The 19,418-nt window shown below is 42.0% G+C and overlaps 1 protein-coding gene across 1 annotated transcript in view; it reads left to right on the top strand.

Moving 5' to 3' along the window:
* Nucleotides 1–19,107, top strand: part of LOC124605636 (membrane-bound alkaline phosphatase-like) — a 199,344-nt gene extending 180,237 nt beyond the window's left edge. The window contains exons 8-11 of the mRNA XM_047137454.1: nucleotides 3,665–3,856; nucleotides 9,391–9,510; nucleotides 14,979–15,173; nucleotides 18,461–19,107. Coding sequence (XP_046993410.1) covers nucleotides 3,665–3,856; nucleotides 9,391–9,510; nucleotides 14,979–15,173; nucleotides 18,461–18,567 — 614 coding nt within the window. The 3' untranslated portion in view covers nucleotides 18,568–19,107. The remainder of the gene's footprint in view (nucleotides 1–3,664; nucleotides 3,857–9,390; nucleotides 9,511–14,978; nucleotides 15,174–18,460) is intronic.
* The last annotated feature ends 311 nt before the right edge of the window (nucleotides 19,108–19,418 follow it).

The raw sequence follows: 19,418 nt of genomic DNA, 5'->3' as shown, positions 1-19,418 counted from the left end.
TCTATTCAGGCATTAAGCGGTTGATCAAGGGTTTTAAATACTGTGCATTGTAAGTGTTTTGACGAAGTGATGGCATAAAAGAAATAATACGAGCGACCACAGAAAAGAAAGTGACAAATTAGTAATTAAAAAAAATAGAATTCCGTTTTTTCTATTACGTGACGCACCCAGTTACCAACAGTTGCATCTCTAAACTAGAGACGTTTTATACTTAAAAGTGATGGGAAATCTAATTTTAGAGTTTCTGGAGGACTGCGTCATACTACTTCAGGAAACTGAGTTCATGAGAGACGTTCAGATCCTATGTTAAGAAAAATGAAGACCTACATCTTCTATCAGATATCATCCTAGTAGGATAGCGTTCGTTAATGTTTCAAGACATATCCATTTGAAAATGTTGTCGTGTCCAGCATGTGGTCCACGTTCAGTGAAGTTGGAGACTGGAGAAGGCCCGTCCAGTCAGTTAACGTGGGGATGGTTAACTGAAAGTTATGGAACTTGGTCGGGAAGTAATCCAACAAAACTAGCCTTTAATAACTAAAATCTTTAGTTGCTCGTCTGAGACGGAAATGGATAATGACACTACTCCTGCCTGCAAACTCCCATGGTTGGACGTACACGGCTAAGAATGAGCGCGGACAGAGCCAAAGCGAATACTTAAGAGTCCAGGCCCCGGGCTTGACTTACAAAGACGTCCCTCTTGCACCGCTGCGTGTTCTGAACTCTCTCATCAGTTATGCCCCTTCCGCCTTCATACTGTAAAACAGGTCACGCTGCCCCTTGCACGTTTGTGCTTCCCAACACCACTCTGCAGGCCTTGAGTATCACCATATATGGTCACTGCCAAAGCACTGCCGCCCTCGTGGCTAGACACGTGAGCTCATGTGACACTTCGTGAGTCTATGTATTATTTCCGGCCAACGGCGAACCAACGCCCTTCCAGTTGCGTCGCCTTTGTACTCTGACTACTTTCTAAATATTTATTCGTTGTGGCTGCTGTTCTGCTGTCTTTCAGGCATTGCTTTTTCTAAATAGAAGCCAGTGTGTGTTTTAAAATCAGTTAAGTTCCTGCTACCATTGCTATTTGATCGGCCTGTTCCCAGGCATCTAGAAGGTGAACGGTTTACATCAGAGATCTGGGAGTGTGGCAGCAGTTATTTGGGTGGCAATGGTTACCACAGGTATGAGTATCTGTAGTACAACCATCTACTACTTCACGTTCGTACCGTTCAGACAGACAATATAGGAGAGGTACCACCCTTGTTTAACTGAGCTACGTAAGAGCATGTGAATTCATTAACATGCCATGAACATGTGACCATTTTATACCAACGTTTAGCCCAGAAATAATCTGTAACACTGTCTGTCCACTGTCCCATAAACAAATTCAAGAGTGAGAAATGCTTACTTTGCACAGTTGAAGGTATGGATGAGTAACTGAATGAATTTAAAGTCTCAGTTACTACTTGAACTTTCATAACTTGATTCGATGTACTTACAATGGCTCTTCCTTGGGTGAGAACCAAGTGCTATGTGGATGTGACCCTCAACCTCAAAGCCTAATACATGTCCGCAGAAGAACATGACACATAATAAACACGTCAAATATACTGTGATAAACTGCGAGTCGTCTCGGAGTCAGAGTGGCAGCCGGCCGGAGTGGCCGAGCGGTTCTAGGCGCTTCAGTCTGGAACCGCGCTGATGCTAAGGTCGCAGGTCCGAATCCAGCCTCGGGCATGGATGTGTGTGATGTCCATAGGTTAGTTAGGTTTAAGTAGTTCTAAGTTCTAGGGGACTGATGACCTCAGAAGTTAAGTCCCATAGTGCTCAGAGCCATTTTCAGAGTGGCAGCTCTGCCTACATTCTGAGCTTCAAAATGGCGCAAAGAATTAAAAATAGTTTTGTTGTTTGTAGTTTTCGGTTTATATTGACTAATATTTCTGCTGTAGGGAGCTTTCAGAATAAAATTCATGCTCAAAGTAAAAGAAAATTCGAAAATTAGTAGTCACGCACACGTCCAATCGAAGTTTTGGCATGGATTTCACGAAACGACTGGAGAAGTAAAGTAAATTGAAGGTATATTAGTTAAATTCCAGATTATTGAGACTCGTTCCAAAAATAGAAGCAAATGAATGATTGCACTTGTTCTGTGATGGACCACAAACCATACACGGCCACAATATACAAGAAATTGAATAGAGAAAAGTTTTTGACAAATCTGCAAAGCTGCAAAATTGGGCAGTACACAATACCTCCAAAGTATAGCCTAGCAGGCATGTCTTCACCTAGCTAGTCAAAGATTGTAAAACATTAAGCAGTCAATAACCTGGTGAGGAACGTCTTTGCATCCCAGTTGCCACTCAGAACTCGCATAAGAATGAATAACTCGGCACTTGACATTTTAACGAACGACTTTTCGAGGGTAACAAAGCAAAATCGTGCACACGTTTTCATTCAACGCTAGCTGACTATCCAGCATCGCCTGGATATGTATTTATTTTAGTCTTCTGTTAGTCGATTTCCTCCTTCCCATCACTTTATCCATCTCATCCTCCTACCTCTCGTTCTCTCTTTGTTCATATCCTTCTCCTCCTTCTCTCTTTGTTCATATCCTTCTCCTCCTAATCTCTTTGTTCATCTCCTCCTCCTCCTCCTCCTCCTCCTCCTGCTCCACCTCCACCACCTCCTCTCTTTGTCCATCTCCTCCTCACTCTCCTCAGTCGACCTTATACTCCCTTCTCTGTCGATCTCCTCCTCTCCCTATCCATCCCCTCCCACGTAGCTGTGTCTCCTCTTTCCCACTCTCTGTCAGTCACCTCCACTCCCCACATCTCTTCCCACCCCAATAGAATGTTGGTGGTTCTTAAAATCACAGTATATCTATCCAGATAGTGACTAATATGTGGACCTAATTCGATTGAAATTGTTGACATGGTTTAGGATGACGTTAAACCTGTGACTTTTTCCGCAGTCGCCGTTTTGTAATATATTTCACATACATTTAAAATATGACACAGGTATTTGTATATACAGTTCACCTGCATCTCTAGCGAATTACACCTTGCAGTTTGATTTTTACATGGTTCAGTGTCTATATCGTATTCCCTGAACTCTGTGTCGTTCAGTGATCTAATTTTCCTGGTACATTCAGCGGTATATGTGAATAACGGCTACAAAATGCGTCGCGAATACGCTTTGTAGTGAAGAAGATATAAACTAGAAGTTTACCACTTATCCGTCAGTTTTACTGCCTGAACAACGAAACTGTAGTAAGCCATATACTTTTTCACGTTCATGAGTTTTGTGAGGGTCGTCAGTGAGAGAAAGTTTCGTAAAGATATGAAATTATGTGTAAAGTTTGTTGCAAGTCGCGAATTGCTCCCATTCTCAAATACCAGGATGAATAAAGTATGGGTGTTTGCCCACCATATGCTACATTGCTCTTTCACCCCAAACCCCACCCCTTTGATGGGTAGGTGGTTGTTACTTAAGCATCCATTCTTTCCAGACGGTAAGCGATGTGTGTACCAATTTTGGTTGAAAGCGAACGAGTGGTTTAGGTGGAGATGTAGACATGCACACATACGTACTTACATTTTTATAGTACGTAGGGCTAAATAAAGTGTATTTCAACTCAGACGTAAGGTTGTTCGCCGTTTTCCAGGTGCACGCATCGACATGGCGCACCACAGTAACAGGGCGCACAAGGCGCTGGACGAGACGATCGAGTTCTCGGAGGCGATCCGCGTGGCCGACCAGCTGACGGACGAGCGCGACACGCTGCTGGTGGTGACGGCCGACCACGCGCACACCATGTCCTTCAACGGCTACCCGGCGCGCGGCAACGACATCCTCGGTGAGTACGCGCCACTCAGCCAGCACACCGCGAACCAGTTTCCAAAGTGGGCACAATCACCAGGCGGGGAGCAGCTTAAGGAGCGAAAAATATGAAATAGGTCTCTAGAACATATACACGTACGTATACAGGGTGTTACAAAAAGGTACGGCCGAACTTTCAGGAAACATTCCTCACACAAAGAAAGTATGTTATGTGGACATGTGTCCGGAAACACTTACTTTCCATGTTAGAGCTCATTTTATTACTCCTCTTTAAATCACATTAATCTACATGTAAACACACAGCAACAGAACGTACCAGCGTGACTTCACTTCAAACACTTTGTTACAGGAAATGTTCAAAATGTCCTCCGTCAACGAGGATACTTACATTCACCCTCCGTCGCATGGAATCCCTGATGCGCTGATGCAGCCCTGGAGAATGGCGTATTATATCACAGCCGTCCTCAATACGAGCACGAGAGTATCTGCATTTGGTACCGGGGATGCGTAGACAAGAGCTTTCAAATGCCCCCGTAAATGAAAGTCAAGAGGGTTGAGGTCAGGAGAGCGTGGAGGCCATGGAATTGGTCCGCCTCTACCAATCCATCGGTCGCCGAATCTGTTGTTGAGAAGCGTACGAACACTTCGACTGAAATGTGCAGGAGCTCCATCGTGCATGAACCACATGTTGTGTCGTACTTGTAAAGGCACATGTTCTAGCAGCACAGGTAGAGTATCCCGCATGAAATGATGATAACGTTCTCCATTGAGTGTAGGTGGAAGAACATGGGGCCCAATCAAGACATCACCAACAATGCCTGCCCAAACGTTCACAGAAAATCTGTGTTGATGACGTGATTGCACAGTTGCGTGCGGATTCTCGTCAGCCCACACATCTTGATTGTGAAAATTTACAATTTGATCACGTTGGAATGAAGCCTCATCCGTAAAGAGCAAATTTGCACTGAAATAAGGATTGACACATTGTTGGGTGCACCATTCGCAGAAGTGTACCCGTGGAGGCCAATCAGCTGCTGATACTGCCTGCACACGCTGTACATGATACGGAAACAACTGGTTCTCCCATAGCACTCTCCATACAGTGACGTGGTCAACGTTACCTTGTACAGCAGCAACTTCTCTGACGCTGACATTAGGGTTATCGTCAACTGCACGAAGAATTGCCTCGTCCATTACAGGTGCAGGTTGTAGGCCTTCCCCAGTCGCGAGTCATAGGCTGGAATGTTCCGTGCTCCCTAAGACGCCGATCAATTGCTTCGAACGTCTTCCTGTCGGGACACCTTCGTTCTGGAAATCTGTCTCGATACAAACGTACCGCGCCACGGCTATTACCCCGTGCTAATCCATACATCAAATGGGCATCTGCCAACTCCGCATTTGTAAACATTGCACTGACTGCAAAACCACGTTCGTGATGAACACTAACCTGTTGATGCTACGTACTGATGTGCTTGATGCTAGTGCTGTAGAGCAATGAGTCGCATGTCAACACAAGCATCAAAGTCAACATTACCTTCCTTCAATTGGGCCAACTGGCGGTGAATCGAGGAAGTACAGTACATACTGACGAAACTAAAATGAGCTCTAACATGGAAATTAAGCGTTTCTTGACACATGTCCACATAACATGTTTTCTTTATATGTGTGTGAGGAATGTTTCCTGAAAGTTTGGCCGTACCTTTTTGTAACACCCTGTATACACGTATATTTTGTCTAGTGTAGATTACAGAATCTGGAGAAAGTGCGGTTGTGGTATTAATTCTTGATAATAATGTGTGTGAAATCTTATGGGACTAAAATGCTAAGGTCATCAGTCCCTAAGCTTACACAACTTATTAACCTAAATTATCCTAAGGACAAACACATACACACACCCATGCCCGAGGGAGGACTCGAACCTCCGCCGGGACCAGAATTCTTGATACTTTGTTGAAATGTTACTTCATTTTAACATCACTAAGTGGATGTAAGTTTAGAATTATTGAAAAAATAAATAATCCTTTCATTTTTTTTCACGGTATGTCCCAGTGAATATTTATCATTTTTAGAGTATGTGACGTTACATTTTTTACTAAAGATGAATAGATAGATCTAACTGACAACAATTTAAGAACTGCATCTGCTTGGGCAGCTGTTTGTAATTTGCTCTTGTCTGAGAAATCAATCATTGGAAGTGTGTTCTGTTACTTTGTACATCGATAGAAGAACGTTCGGATCAATGTTGCAGCTCCAGTAGTAACAATACATTTTTGTTGTTAATGTGTAAGATTTCCTTAGTGTGAGCTGAGTTAAGACGGATGATGGATTGAGAAAGATGTCTCCTGTTCCGAAACTTACGGATTGTTCGTCAAGTGAACGGAATAAGGAGGTATAATGTGTGCAGAGAGCAAACAGTTTCGGTGGTTGCGCTACGAATGTTGGGCGTGAAGAAAGTTTGCAACCGACATGAAGGAACTGGATGAATCAGAACTACTCCCAGAACCGGCAGAAAACCAATATTGACTAATCAAGACCATAGAATCTGCCGTCTTTCTCTGAAAGATCGTCAGCGTACCGCAAAAGTCATAAATGACATCATGAAGACTTCAGGGGTTGAAGTTTCAGATCGAACCGTCAGACAGAAACTTCGCGAAATTGGTTTGTGAGTGAAGACCCCCAGGAAGAATCTTATCTGATCAAAATGCAGAGGCAGAAACGTGTGCAATGGGCATTGATGTAGAGGGAATGGACGCAGGCAGACAAGGCTAGAGTCATTTGGAGTGACGAGATTAAGATCAGCATCTTTGGAAGTCATGGAGTTAAGTTCATTCGACGTCGACCGGGCGAAGACTTAAGGCGTCAGAACACCACTGCTACTATGGAACATCCCGTCAGTGTCATGGTGTGGGGCTGCATGTCAAGTCATGGCATTGGACATCCGGCAGTGTTACAGGGCAACATTACCACAAAAAACTACAAGATGTAGTCTTAATGCTGTAATAGCTGCGTTCTATCAGCGATTTGAAGGTAACAATCATCAGTGCATCTTTCAGCAAGTTCAGCGCGGTTGTCATACCGCCAAAATCCGTAGCAAATGGTTCCATCACCGTCAAATTAATATGCTACCGTGGCCTGGCAACCGTGAATACCTTAGCCGATTTGAGACCTTGAGATCAAGGCTTGAAATCATGGTTTCGCGACTAAATGCAGTAACAAAAGGGAGCTCCTAGAGGCCATCGTCATTTCGTGGTTCAGAGTAACCAAACCAAATATCTTCGGCATTAGGTGGACTCGAAGCAGCGCAGAGTCGAGGCAGTGATAAAATCAAAAGGATGTACCACAAAATACTAAGAAATATTGCAACAACTTCTGTGCCAAGTAAAGTGTTACTTTTTGAAATTGTTGGGTTGTGAGTATTGTTTGAAGTTTTAAAATTATGAATTCAATTTTATATCTGAAAGTTAATTTTCAAACAGTGAATATTGAGGCATGTTTCTGAAAATGTGTAATGAATTTTACCGTATATTTCTACAAAAATAAACTCTTGAATGCAATTTTCCATGAATCTATATAAAGTGGGCAAATTTAATACCACAGATGTCTACCGAAGGAAAGATAACGATTCTTCTTTGGACGCCAACAGGTACCGAAGACAAGATTATGGTCGTTGACATTTACATCATTCGTCATTACTTCCGCCAGAACTAACAGGTGAGAACGTCAAGACTCCAATATGCAATCTATAGTTTCCCTCTATGTAATTAAGAGAGGAATTAGGGAATATCCAAAAAGAAAGAAGTGCTTCTGCACGCTAGTTCGTTAGGCAATGCAAAACCATCAAGAATATACTCCAGACAACTCCAGTGGTAGATACTTCAAGAAATGCCTTGTGCGTTGCGGTGTGATGTACCGTTAAAAATTTGAGAGCGTACTGTGCTAGAAATTACCAACAATATATCTCACAAACAGCGCAGTTTCCTGCCTATGCCAAGTTTAACAGCAACGCTTACCTTAGAAGAACGCGTTTTAGTTGGGCTTTAACACGGCACATGTTCACTAGAACAGCCTGTTAATATGCATACAGTCTAATGCGTGCGACATATATCTCCTCAGAATTTCGCTCCTTTACCTCAGTGGCACGCACAATAACTAACAACAAACGATACCTGCTGCGTATGTAGTCGTACAAACTTGTGCATAATTGATTGATGTGTATGTTACGATGGGAGCATTGAGCCCATTCACATACTGTTGAAAAAGAAAAAAAAGGTAAAAGGAAAAAAAGTACTACGAAACGTGGCTTGAAAAGCAAATTGTCTTTCTTTAGACAATATGAGACGTCAGCCAGACTCATACATCGTAGATACGCTTACATTTAACCGATATATTACTTTAAACAACTCAAGTTACCGCCCTGACAGTACCTTTAAGATAAAATTGGATTCGAGGCGTACCATTAGGTTTCCCACCCGCCCACCATTCGCGACTACAACATGAGACGGTGGAAATAATAGCGGTACGCAAAATATACACGCTCCAGTCACACTGATGTGACCACCGCCTATGTTCGACGTCAAAGAGTAATAACCATCACTGGGGGGAGGGTAACAGCACTACCAGTTTGAGAGGGACACGTAAAACACTGCAGTCGTTGTAATGCGGAAACGGAAAGATTTATTTGGCGTTCAGAAGGGCATCATCGTTGGCTTTCGTGGCAAGGCAGAAACATCTCGGGAACAGCTAAGTTAGTAAACGGTTCGCGCACCGTAGTGGTTCAAGTGTACCGTACGTGGCAAAATGGCACTATCCAAAACCGGCGCCGAGGCATCTCTGGTGCCCTGCGGACCGTAGATGACAAGGGTGAATGACGGCTGTGGAGATGGGTACCGCTGAATGGACATGCAGCCGCTCAGCAATTGGCCACCCAGATGAAACGACGGGATACACCATTGTCTCCTCAGCGACCGTTCAGCGAACGTCACCGCGTATGGGACTCTGCAGCAGGCACGTGTTTCGTGCACCCACGCTGATTGCTTTTCGTCGACGACAAAGGCTGGAATTTCCTCGCCAGTACGACAACTGGAGAGTACACTGAGTGGCAACAAGAGGCCTTTTCAGATGGCGCCAGTACGACAACTGGAGAGTACACTGAGTGGCAACAAGAGGCCTTTTCAGATGAAACACGTTTTTTGCTCCATTAGACAGATGACCATTGGCATGTACAGTGTGTTAAGTTGCCCACTAAACTGGTCATAAACTGGTTAGTGAATTCCTTTCTGACTGAGATGGCCAAAGTTAAGTTCGATATTAACTTGTTGATAATTTAAAGTATTACTTTCTACACTCCTATACACCTATATTGTGACTGATTAACCCGTGGTCGAATACTGAACACCTTGCTTCATCGCCGTGGCAGTGTAGCCACTCTGTTATTCGAACTTATTGTTGCCTGTGTTTGGGATTATCCTTGTAGCGTCGACACTTGAAGCTCATTTGCACCCTAACTCGTACTGCTATAATGTGTCAGTAATTATTTTTCTCTTGTTCTAGGTGATGCTGGGACAGACGAGGAAAAACTGGCTTATACAACACTCAGCTACGCTAATGGACCCGGCTACCAGAAGCCTGGGAAGAATTGCCAGCGACCGGACATACGGGAAGACGACAAGAGTAAGTGTATATCGCTTAGGTTAAAACGTGCTGTCTGATTAAAGTCTCTATCACAACTCAAATAATTACGCAAAGATATATGAGATTCAGTCGTTAATGTCTCGCCTCCTTTGATGCCATTCAGTAACATTTTTCCATAGTTCCTTACCCTTCACTTCATCGCCTTGTTGTTGTTGTTGTTGTTGTTGTTGTGGTCTTCAGTCCTGAGACTGGTTTGTTGCAGCTCTCCATGCTACTATCCTGTGCAAGCTTCTTCATCTCCCAGTACCTACTGCAACCTACATCCTTTTGAATCTGCTTAGTGTATTCATCTCTTGGTCTCCCTCTACGATTTTTACCTTCCACGCTGCCCTCCAATACTAAATTGGTGATCCCTTGATGCCTCAGAACAAGTCCTACCAACCGACCCCTTATTCTGGTCAAGTTGTGCCACAAACGTCTCTTCTCCCCAATCCTATTCAATACTTCCTCATTAGTTATGTGATCTACCCATCTAATCTTCAGCATTCTTCTGTAGCACCACATTTCGAAAGCTTCTATTCTCTTCTTGTCCAAACTATTTATCGTCCATGTTTCACTTCCATACATAGCCACACACCATACAAATACTTTCAGAAACAACTTCCTGACACTTAAATCAATACTCGATGTTAACCAATTTCTCTTCTTCAAAACGCTTTCCTTGCCATTGCCAGTCTACATTTTATATCATCTCTACTTCGACCATAATCAGTTATTTTGCTCCCCAAATAGCAAAATTCCTTAGTACTTTAAGTGTCTCATATCCTAATCTAATTCTCTCAGCATCACCCGACTTAATTCGACTACATTCCATTATCCTCGTTTTGTTTCTGTTGATGTTCATCTTATATAATCCTTTCAAAACACTATCCATTCCGTTCAACTGACAGAATTACATTGTCATCGGCAGACCTCAAAGTTTTTATTACTTCTCCATGGTTTTTAATACTTACTCCGAATTTTTCTTTTGTTTCCTTCACTGCTTGCTCAATATAAAGATCGAATAACATCGGGGATAGGCTACGACCCTGTCTCACTCCCTTCCCAACCACTGCTTCCCTTTCATGTCCCTCGACTCTTATAACTGCCATCTGGTTTCTGTACAAATTGTCAATAGCCTTTCGCTCCCTGTATTTTACCCCTGCCACCTTCAGAATTTGAAAGGACGTATTTCAGTCAACATTGTCAAACGCTTCCTCTAACTCTACAAATGCTAGAAACGTAGGTTTGCCTTTCCTTAATCCAGCTACTAAGATAAGTCGTAGGGTCAGTATTGCCTCACGTGTTCCAATATTTCTACGGAATCCAAACTGATCTTCCCCGAGGTCTGCTTCTACTAATTTTTCCATTCTTATGTAAAGAATTCGCGTTAGTATTTTGCAGCTGTGGCTTATTAAACTGATTGTTTCGTAATTTTCACATCTGTCAACATCTACTTTCTTTGGGATTGGAATTATTATATTCTTCTTGACGTCTGAGGGTATTTCGCCTGTCTCATACATCTTGCTCACCAGATGGTAGAGTTTCGTCAGGACTGGCTCTCCCAAGGCCGTCAGTAGTTCTAATGGAATGTTGTTCACTCCCGGGACCTTGTTTCGACTCAGGTCTTTCAGTGCTCTGTCAAACTGTTCACGCAGTATCGTATCTCCCATTTCATCTTCATCTACATCCTCTTCAGTTTCCATAATATTGTCCTCAAGTGCATCGCCCTTGTATAGACCCTCATTATACTCCTTCCACCGCCGGCCAAGTGGCCGTGCGGTTCTAGGTGCTGCAGTCTGGAACCGCGAGACCGCTACGGTCGCAGGTTCGAATCCTGCCTCGGGCATGGATGTGTGTGATGCCTTAGGTTAGTTAGGTTTAACTAGTTCTAAGTTCTAGGGGACTAATGACCTCAGAAGTTGAGTCCCATAGTGCTCAGAGCCATTTGAACCATTTTTGAACTCCTTCCACCTTTCTGCTTTCCCTTCTTTGCTTAGAACTGGGTTTCCATCTAAGCTCTTGAAATTCATGCAAGTGATTCTCTTTTCTCCAAAGGTCTCTTTAATTTTCCTGTAGGCAGTATCTATCTTACACCTAGTGAGATAAGCCTCTATAACCTTACATTTGTCCTCTAGCCAACCCTGCTTAGCCATTTTGCACTTCCTCTCAATCTCATTTTTGAGACGTTTGTATTCCTTTTTGCTGCTTCATTTGCTGCATTTTTATATTTTCTCCTTTCATCAATTAAATTCAATGTTCCTTCTGTTACCCAAGGAGTTCTACTAATCCTTGTCTTTTTACCTACTTGATCTTCTGCTGCCTTCACTACTTCATCCCTCAAAGCTACCCATTCTTCTTCTACTGTATTTCTTTCCCCCATTCCTGTCAATTGTTCCGTTATGCTCTCCCTGAAACTTTGTATAGCCTCTGGTTTAGTCAGTTTATCCAGGTCCCACCTCCTTAAATTCCCACCTTCTTGCAGTTTCTTCAGTTTTAATCTACTTCATCACCTTACCCTGTTCTAAACAAAACAAGATGGAGGATGTGCTGTGCAATAGCTTCAAATATTCACTGTGCACACTTCTACAAGAGAAAGTTGTTGATGGGAGGTTAATAAAATGTGCTTGGGAAAAAAATGTGAGAATTTGACTTACTCGTTCAGGATATGGAGACGTTTAAACACAGTATGTATACCACGGTACTATTTATTTATTTCCTTTAATTTTTTTTTTTTTTTTTTTTTTTTTTTGTAATCGGGGAAGATTTTTTTCACCTAGAAATATGCATATGAGGAATGGAACAACCTTTACACCTTTCTTTTTTGAACATGAAGAATGTGTTAAAGTATAACTGAGGTGCTGAAGGCATTTATTTTCTCGCGTTGTAAAGCCACGAGTTGAAATAAGACCATGGAAATAGTTCATGAAAGTATATGTTCTATTCGTGGATTTCTGTTGGTGTTTAACTGGAACAGTGAAAAATCGAAGAAATAAAATCAATTAAATGGAAATTTGTCGAAGTGAAGCAGTTCAAATCGATGTAAATTAAGATTTACCCAAGGAAGTCAGGGAAAACTATAAATTTGTGTGGTAAGAGAGCAACACTAAATCCAACATTCACTCGGTTAACAATATGAGTTGAATATGAATGATTCCGCATGTACCCTATTTCATGGTTGTGTCCTGACCTCTGGAATGAAATGAATATATAACCGTCGGTAGAAAGACGCTGTTTCAAGCTGGTAACGTCTTCATTTTGGATTAGTTTTCTATTGGAGGAAGCTTTCGCATTTGCATTACTGAGACAAGACCGAGGAAGGAGTTTCTATATAGGGAAGACGTTGAATCTTACTGATAGATTGAGACAAATATTAAAATGTGAAATCGTGGTCTAGGAATATACACATTGACGACGCCAATTTGGTTTAATCATTTTAGGATAATATAAGGCCTTGGCGCATCTGAAAATTTTCGATATGAAGTGAAATCCATAGTGCGACGACAATTTTTATTATTATACTCTAGAATTAGGGAAATAAATTCTGCAGACATATACCAGTAACTCTCTAAAAAGAGATTCAATGATTTTACGAACGATAGTTAAAGTATTTTACCTGTCGTTCATGAAGCATGTACGGAGTGACCAGTATTTTTACTCTGTACATAACGGATGTAAAAAAAAAAAAAAAATACTGGTCTTATATAATGGACGTGTCTGCAGCTCGTGATCTTGCGGTAGCGTTCTCGCTTCCTGCGCACGGGGTCCCAGGTTCGATTCTCGGCGGGGTCATGGATTTGCCTCGAGATGACTGGGTGTTGTGTCGTCTACATCATCATCATTCATCCCCATTACGATCGGAGAAAGCCAATGGCAAACCACCTACGCTAGGGCCTTGCCTAGTCGGCGGTGCGGGTCTCCCGCATCGTCCCCTTCGCTCCTTGGAGTATGTGACATCATCATCATCATCATCGTTATAATGGACGTATTGAGGATAAGCAGCATATGTGAGGCTGTACGTAATCTGCTCGGAATAACGGAATAATAAGAGATTTTCCTTACAGCTTGATTGCTATCTTATGCACTATATTTCCAGAGAAGTGTATTATTTTTCGTTTGCATGAACATCATAGTAAGTGGTATATCTGCAGTGTACAGTGAGTTACGAGTAAAACATATGCAAGAGACTTCGTATTGTCTTGCCTACTCTGACGCCCATAATTTCTTCAAATGGTAGCATACAATGTTGTTGTTGGTGGTGGTGGTGGTGGTGGTGGTGGTGGTGGTGGTGGTCTTCAATCCGAAGACTTATTTGATGCAGCTCTCCATGGTACTCTATGCTGTGCAAGCCTCATCATCTCCAAATAACTACTACAACCTACATTCTTTCGAACCTTCCTTCTGTATTTGTTTCTTCGGCTCCCTCGATGATTCCCCACCACTCCCCTCCCGTGCGCCTACTCCCCTAACTCCCTCTAATACTGAAGTGGTGATCCCTTGGTATCTCAGAAGGTGTCCTGTGAGGCGATCCCTTCTTCTAGTCAAGTTGTGTTTCCTCGCCCGTTTTTCTCAGTACATTTTCATTAGTCAGATGATCTACCAGTCTAAACTTCAGAGCCTCCTGTAGCACACATTTCAAAAGCTTCTACTCTCTTTTGTCTAAAGCATTTATCTTCCACGTTTCACTTTCATACAAGGCTACACTCAAGACAAATATCTTCAGAAAATATTTCTTAACACTTAAATCTCTATTCAATGCCATAAAATTTCTCTTCTTCCTAAACGCTTTTCTCGCCATTGCCAGTCTACATTTTTTATCCTGTCTACTTCGTTATTTTGTTGCCAATGTAGAAAACTCGTGTGCCACTTTGAGTCTCGTTTCCTAATCTAATTCCCCCCACATGACTTGATTTAATTCGACTATATTCCATTCCTCTTGTTTGCTGCTGCTTCAAATCCTTTTCTGGCTCTGACAGAATTACAAAGTTATCGGCAGACCTGAACTTCTCCCTGAACTTTAATTCCTTCTACAAATTCTTATCAGGCTACATCCCTGTGTCACTACCATCTCAACTACTGCTTCCCTTTCATGCCTCTCGACTTAAGAGTCGTAAAAGTTGAATGTGACTACTCGCTCCCTATATTTTTCCCCGCTGCTACCTTTAGAATGCCAAAGAATGTATTCGAGTCAACATTGTCAAAAGCTTCCTGTAAGTCTACATAGCTCCATTGCTTCTAAGAGAAGTCGTAGGGACGTTGTTGCATAGCATGCTCCTACATTTATCCGAAATCGAAATTGACCTTCCCCGGGGCCGGCTTCCATCTGTTTTTTTTTTTTTTTTTTTTTTTCAATCAATTGTCTCAGTAATGTAGAGCCACGACTTATTATACTGTTAATATTACTTTTTGTCATTTTAAAGTTCATGGTGTAGCATGTAGTTATAATTCAGCGTGGCCTCTTTTTGCAGGTGAAAAGAACTACAGATTTAGGGGTATGGTTCCACTGGGATCTGAGACGCACGGTGGGGACGACGTGGCTGTGCTGAGCCGGGGACCCTGGTCTCACCTGCTCACCGGCGTCTTCGAGCAGAACTACATCGCACACGCCATGGCCTACGCTACATGCGTCGGAGACGGACTGACCACCTGCAACGACAAACGGGGTGCGTATAAAGGCTACACACTACTATCAGAACGCTGAACAGGCGTCTTTCAGTTTGAAAGGAAATTCCTTTTTGCGTACCGTATCGTAGTTACTGTACTTTGTACCAGTTTCCTGGGCCAAAACCTAAATCTACCGGCATTATCATAGAGTAAGGGGCTATGGGATAGGGGCGTTTCGCTCTGTGGCCCCCTTCCGTCCTTTTCGAGGGGTGCTGTACCACGTTTGGCTCTCTCATCGTCATCCCACCATAATTAACAACACAAAAACAAGACTAAAACCTTACCTGCTCTCACCACAAAGACCTACACTGAACAGGTCAATTTAAAACGCAACGTAGCGAAGGAAAGGTGCCACAGTGGCCAAGAAGAGAAACATACTCCACTTTAGCGGCTGAACAATTCCTCGTGGACTTCCAGCCAACAAATACTCATGACTTAAATTTGTCACCATTTTATTTTTGTTGCTTCATACATAATAACTAATTCTGTGAATAGATTTCGTTAGCAGGCCCATATAATCAACAAGAGAGTCATGCACGGATTTCGAACAGTGAAGAAAAGCAGAGTAAATGCAGTAACCACACGTTTATATCTTTCTGGAGTTTGTGGCAGTATTTTGTCGATTTGTACTGTATGATCAGAAGTATAAGGACACAAATTAGGAGACATTAATATGGAGTGCTCGGGCCTTCGTCTTTATGATGTCTTCAGCTTTGATGGGGTCACCTTGTTTTGTGTGTGTGAATGTCTGTGGAGTAATGGCAACCCATTTTCCCCAAGAAGGGAAACCGGAGAAGGTAGTGACGTTGGACACCGGGTTCTGTAACTCACCCCATAGGTCTTCCCTTGGGTTCAGGTCGGATTATGGGCCGGCAGGTCCATCTCAGGAATGTTCCTGTTCACAAATCTTTGCTTCACAGTGCTGTTGTATGTCAGGCTGCATTGTTATGCTAATACAATCACTCACCGTTTCCGACTATTTCTCAACGCTGTACAAACTGTCTGCATCCTGTCGCATATAGTGTTTTTTAAGCACAACAAGGGGCACAATCCAGTACGTAAAACCACCTCCTCTCAAATCTTTCGGTTAGCACTTCAGAGGATGGAAGACAATATTCTCCAGGCATTCGTCAAACCCATCGGTGTACCACATGGTATACCGCTATTCATCCCTTCAAATAACTCGTATCCCATCATCGACTATCCAGTGGCCTCACACCATCTCAAGTGTCGATTAGCACTGACAGAGATTTGTGGCTTATGAGGAGCAGTTCCACAATTGGGCACCATTCTTTTTAATTCCCTATGCACAGTCATTGTACAAGTTGGTGGCTCTCTGAAACTCACGAGTGATTCTACCGCTGATTATATGTGAATTTTTACACTGGCCGTTAGCGTTGCTCGACGGCTGCTGACCGCGAGTATAAGAGGTACGGCTGGTGTTCGTTTAGAGTTTCTACTTTATAATCACCTCACCAACAGCCGCCTTGGGCAGCTTTAGAAGGGTTGGATTGTCTCTGATGGATGTGTTGTTCAGGTGACACCCAATGGCTAGTCCACATTCGAAGTCAGTGAGCCCTCACGACCGACCCATTTTGCCCTTACTCCCCCTTCACTGCCAACGCAGTACTCCCTCCTCCTTTTGAGATGGCGGGTTGACCTCACGTGGCAGGTGATGGTCTATTCGGCATGACGAAGAGGTGACCAGATACTTACAATCACAGTGTAGCTTGTCTGCAGTACTCACTGATGTCTCCGGAGTGCCACAGGACTGTCAGTCCAAGGATACATATGTTCCTCCCATAAATCTAAAACCTGTTATACAGCATAGATCACAGCAAATGACATCACCATACTCACCATACCCTGTTCTCAGCATACGCAACATGGAATGCGAAACATCCTAAAACGTAAATCCTTACGACAAATTTTTGTTTTCATAAGGCTCCATCCCTGTCAAATTTACATAAACTACTTGTTTTATAGTCAATATGGACATTGTGTAAAAGTAAAAAACGTATTCAGTGCAGCTACATACCGCTCCCATAAGCAGTCACATACACAGGAAATAATGCATTTTACGTTCATAAACATCATGTGCGCCACATAAATTGAACTAGTCAATAGAAAGATGAACTCGTTATATATCTCAGTTTTGTAACTAACCATTGTTTCAAATTATATGGCCAGTATAATATTCTCAGTACATTAATAAAATAGATCTATCCAGAACCCCACTTCTAATGCATGTACGTGCTTCTCTACGGTCTGCGTCGAATTACACGTTCAGTGTGTCCCTTATATGTGACTCCTGTGTGTGGAATGCACCTTCAGTAAGTCGTAGCAAGAATCGTGGGAAACCATGCGAAGCATTTATCATAATACATCTTCTTCGTTAATATTTATCTTTAACTAGTCTATAAATGTTATTTAGTGTATATAAAGATAAATAGCCACTTACGTAAAGGAAGGTCATGCAACATGATAGACGGAAGGAAATAGGAACTACCACGTCAAGGTACTTAATTTGCAACTAGTTACTCCCACAAAAATGAAAACTAGAAGAATTAAATTTGGAACTGTACATGAAGTAGCATTACTATTATTACGAGTTAAGTAATACCAAGGTAAATACTAACGAACTAATGTACACATAATCCTGTATAGATTATGCCAAGAACATACAAGTTTGTGGTTAATAATATACTATTCTTCCCTCATTTATGACAAAATACGAAGTATCTGTATGAAGCTGTACTCAGTACATTTACGGTTATTACACACTTACCATTTTGAGTACAAGATTGGTAGGTTGTATAAATTTTAAATAGAATTCCAAACCAACAACTTATTCAGCAGATTTTCTGTTTCAGTAGGAAGTTTCGTTGACCATATTATTTGGGTTTTCTACAGGACACATTTGGTGATGAAGTATTGGTGTTCAAATCTGAATATACAACAAATAATCGTAAAACACAGGTGGAAAAATTTTTAATTTAATTTCTCTACCAGACAAGGAGCAGCTAAATACTGTAGTTCCTAAAGACTAATAAAATAATACCAACGCAAGGAGTCTTAGAATCAACACTTGCACTCTGCTGCACAAATACTTATTGCGCTATTAATGAACCAATTTTTTTCTGTTTTTCCTATTCAAATCCTAGCAAACAAGAACACAGCCACGTTTTTGTATTCAGCAAGTCAAGAATAAGGTTTTGACCTGACAAGATTCGTCTCTGACGTATTATGTACTTCATCTTACTTTGCTTTGTCTTTTTTTGTGCAGGTACCTCTGGAAGACGCGGAGGTCTGACATCTACGCCCGGCTACGACATACCCTTCAGAGAAGAGCACAGATATGAAGTACCGGCCGTATACAGCCCCAACGGATAGGTTTATTGCGACAGTTTCAGACTATGACTGATGACAGACTGTGTAACCAATCACAAAAGCCAGTATTTTATTTATTGAAGACGTCTTAATTTAGATTCAGACTGTGTAACCAAACACAAAAGCCAGTATTTTATTTATTGAAGATGTCTTAATTTAGATTGGCTCTCTAGGCATTGTATTAAACCTACCTGCCATGGCATATCCAATGTAATGCATCAATTCATAGAATTTTTGTCACAGAATCAAACTCCGTTGTACCCTTGAACTTCGAACTCTAAAAACTTGCTGTACCTAGCTCAACAAGGCTATTGAGATAATTACCTGTTATTATAATCTGCAGTTATACAGTTTTTACTGAGTATTTTTAAACAGTGAACAAAATATATTATAGTTTTAGGACTTAATGTACAATGATATGCACAATGTTTACCAAAGGATACTCGTCTAGTAGCGACCGGTGGAATGCTACCCACGACTTTTATACAATGCGCATTGAATATTGCACAAAATAAAATGAACGACCTTGGTGTTTCCAAACAATTATCGTTTTCTAAGCTTAACCTGAATTTCTTTAAGATGTGTCATTTGTCCGTAAAGCCTTATTTTTGACAAAATATTGTACTATTGTGATTAAAATATGCTCCTCACAGCCCCTCGCATTGGATCCTGAATGAAGGAAGAACACAGTAAAACAATACCAAAAACTCTTCCTGTTTATGCCATCTCTTAATTCCAATAGAATTATGGGTTTACAACGTCATCAGAAAAATACAGTTTTGGAGCCACATGACGCCTCAGATGCTATCAAAACAGAAGGCCACAGGAGCAGGACTTCATCAAGTCACTGACTT

This window comes from Schistocerca americana, chromosome 3 (assembly GCF_021461395.2).
Source record: "Schistocerca americana isolate TAMUIC-IGC-003095 chromosome 3, iqSchAmer2.1, whole genome shotgun sequence".
In the NCBI taxonomy this organism is placed as follows: domain Eukaryota; kingdom Metazoa; phylum Arthropoda; class Insecta; order Orthoptera; family Acrididae; genus Schistocerca; species Schistocerca americana.
Note: the sequence above shows the minus strand (reverse complement) of the source record. Positions and strands in the feature narration are given on the sequence as shown.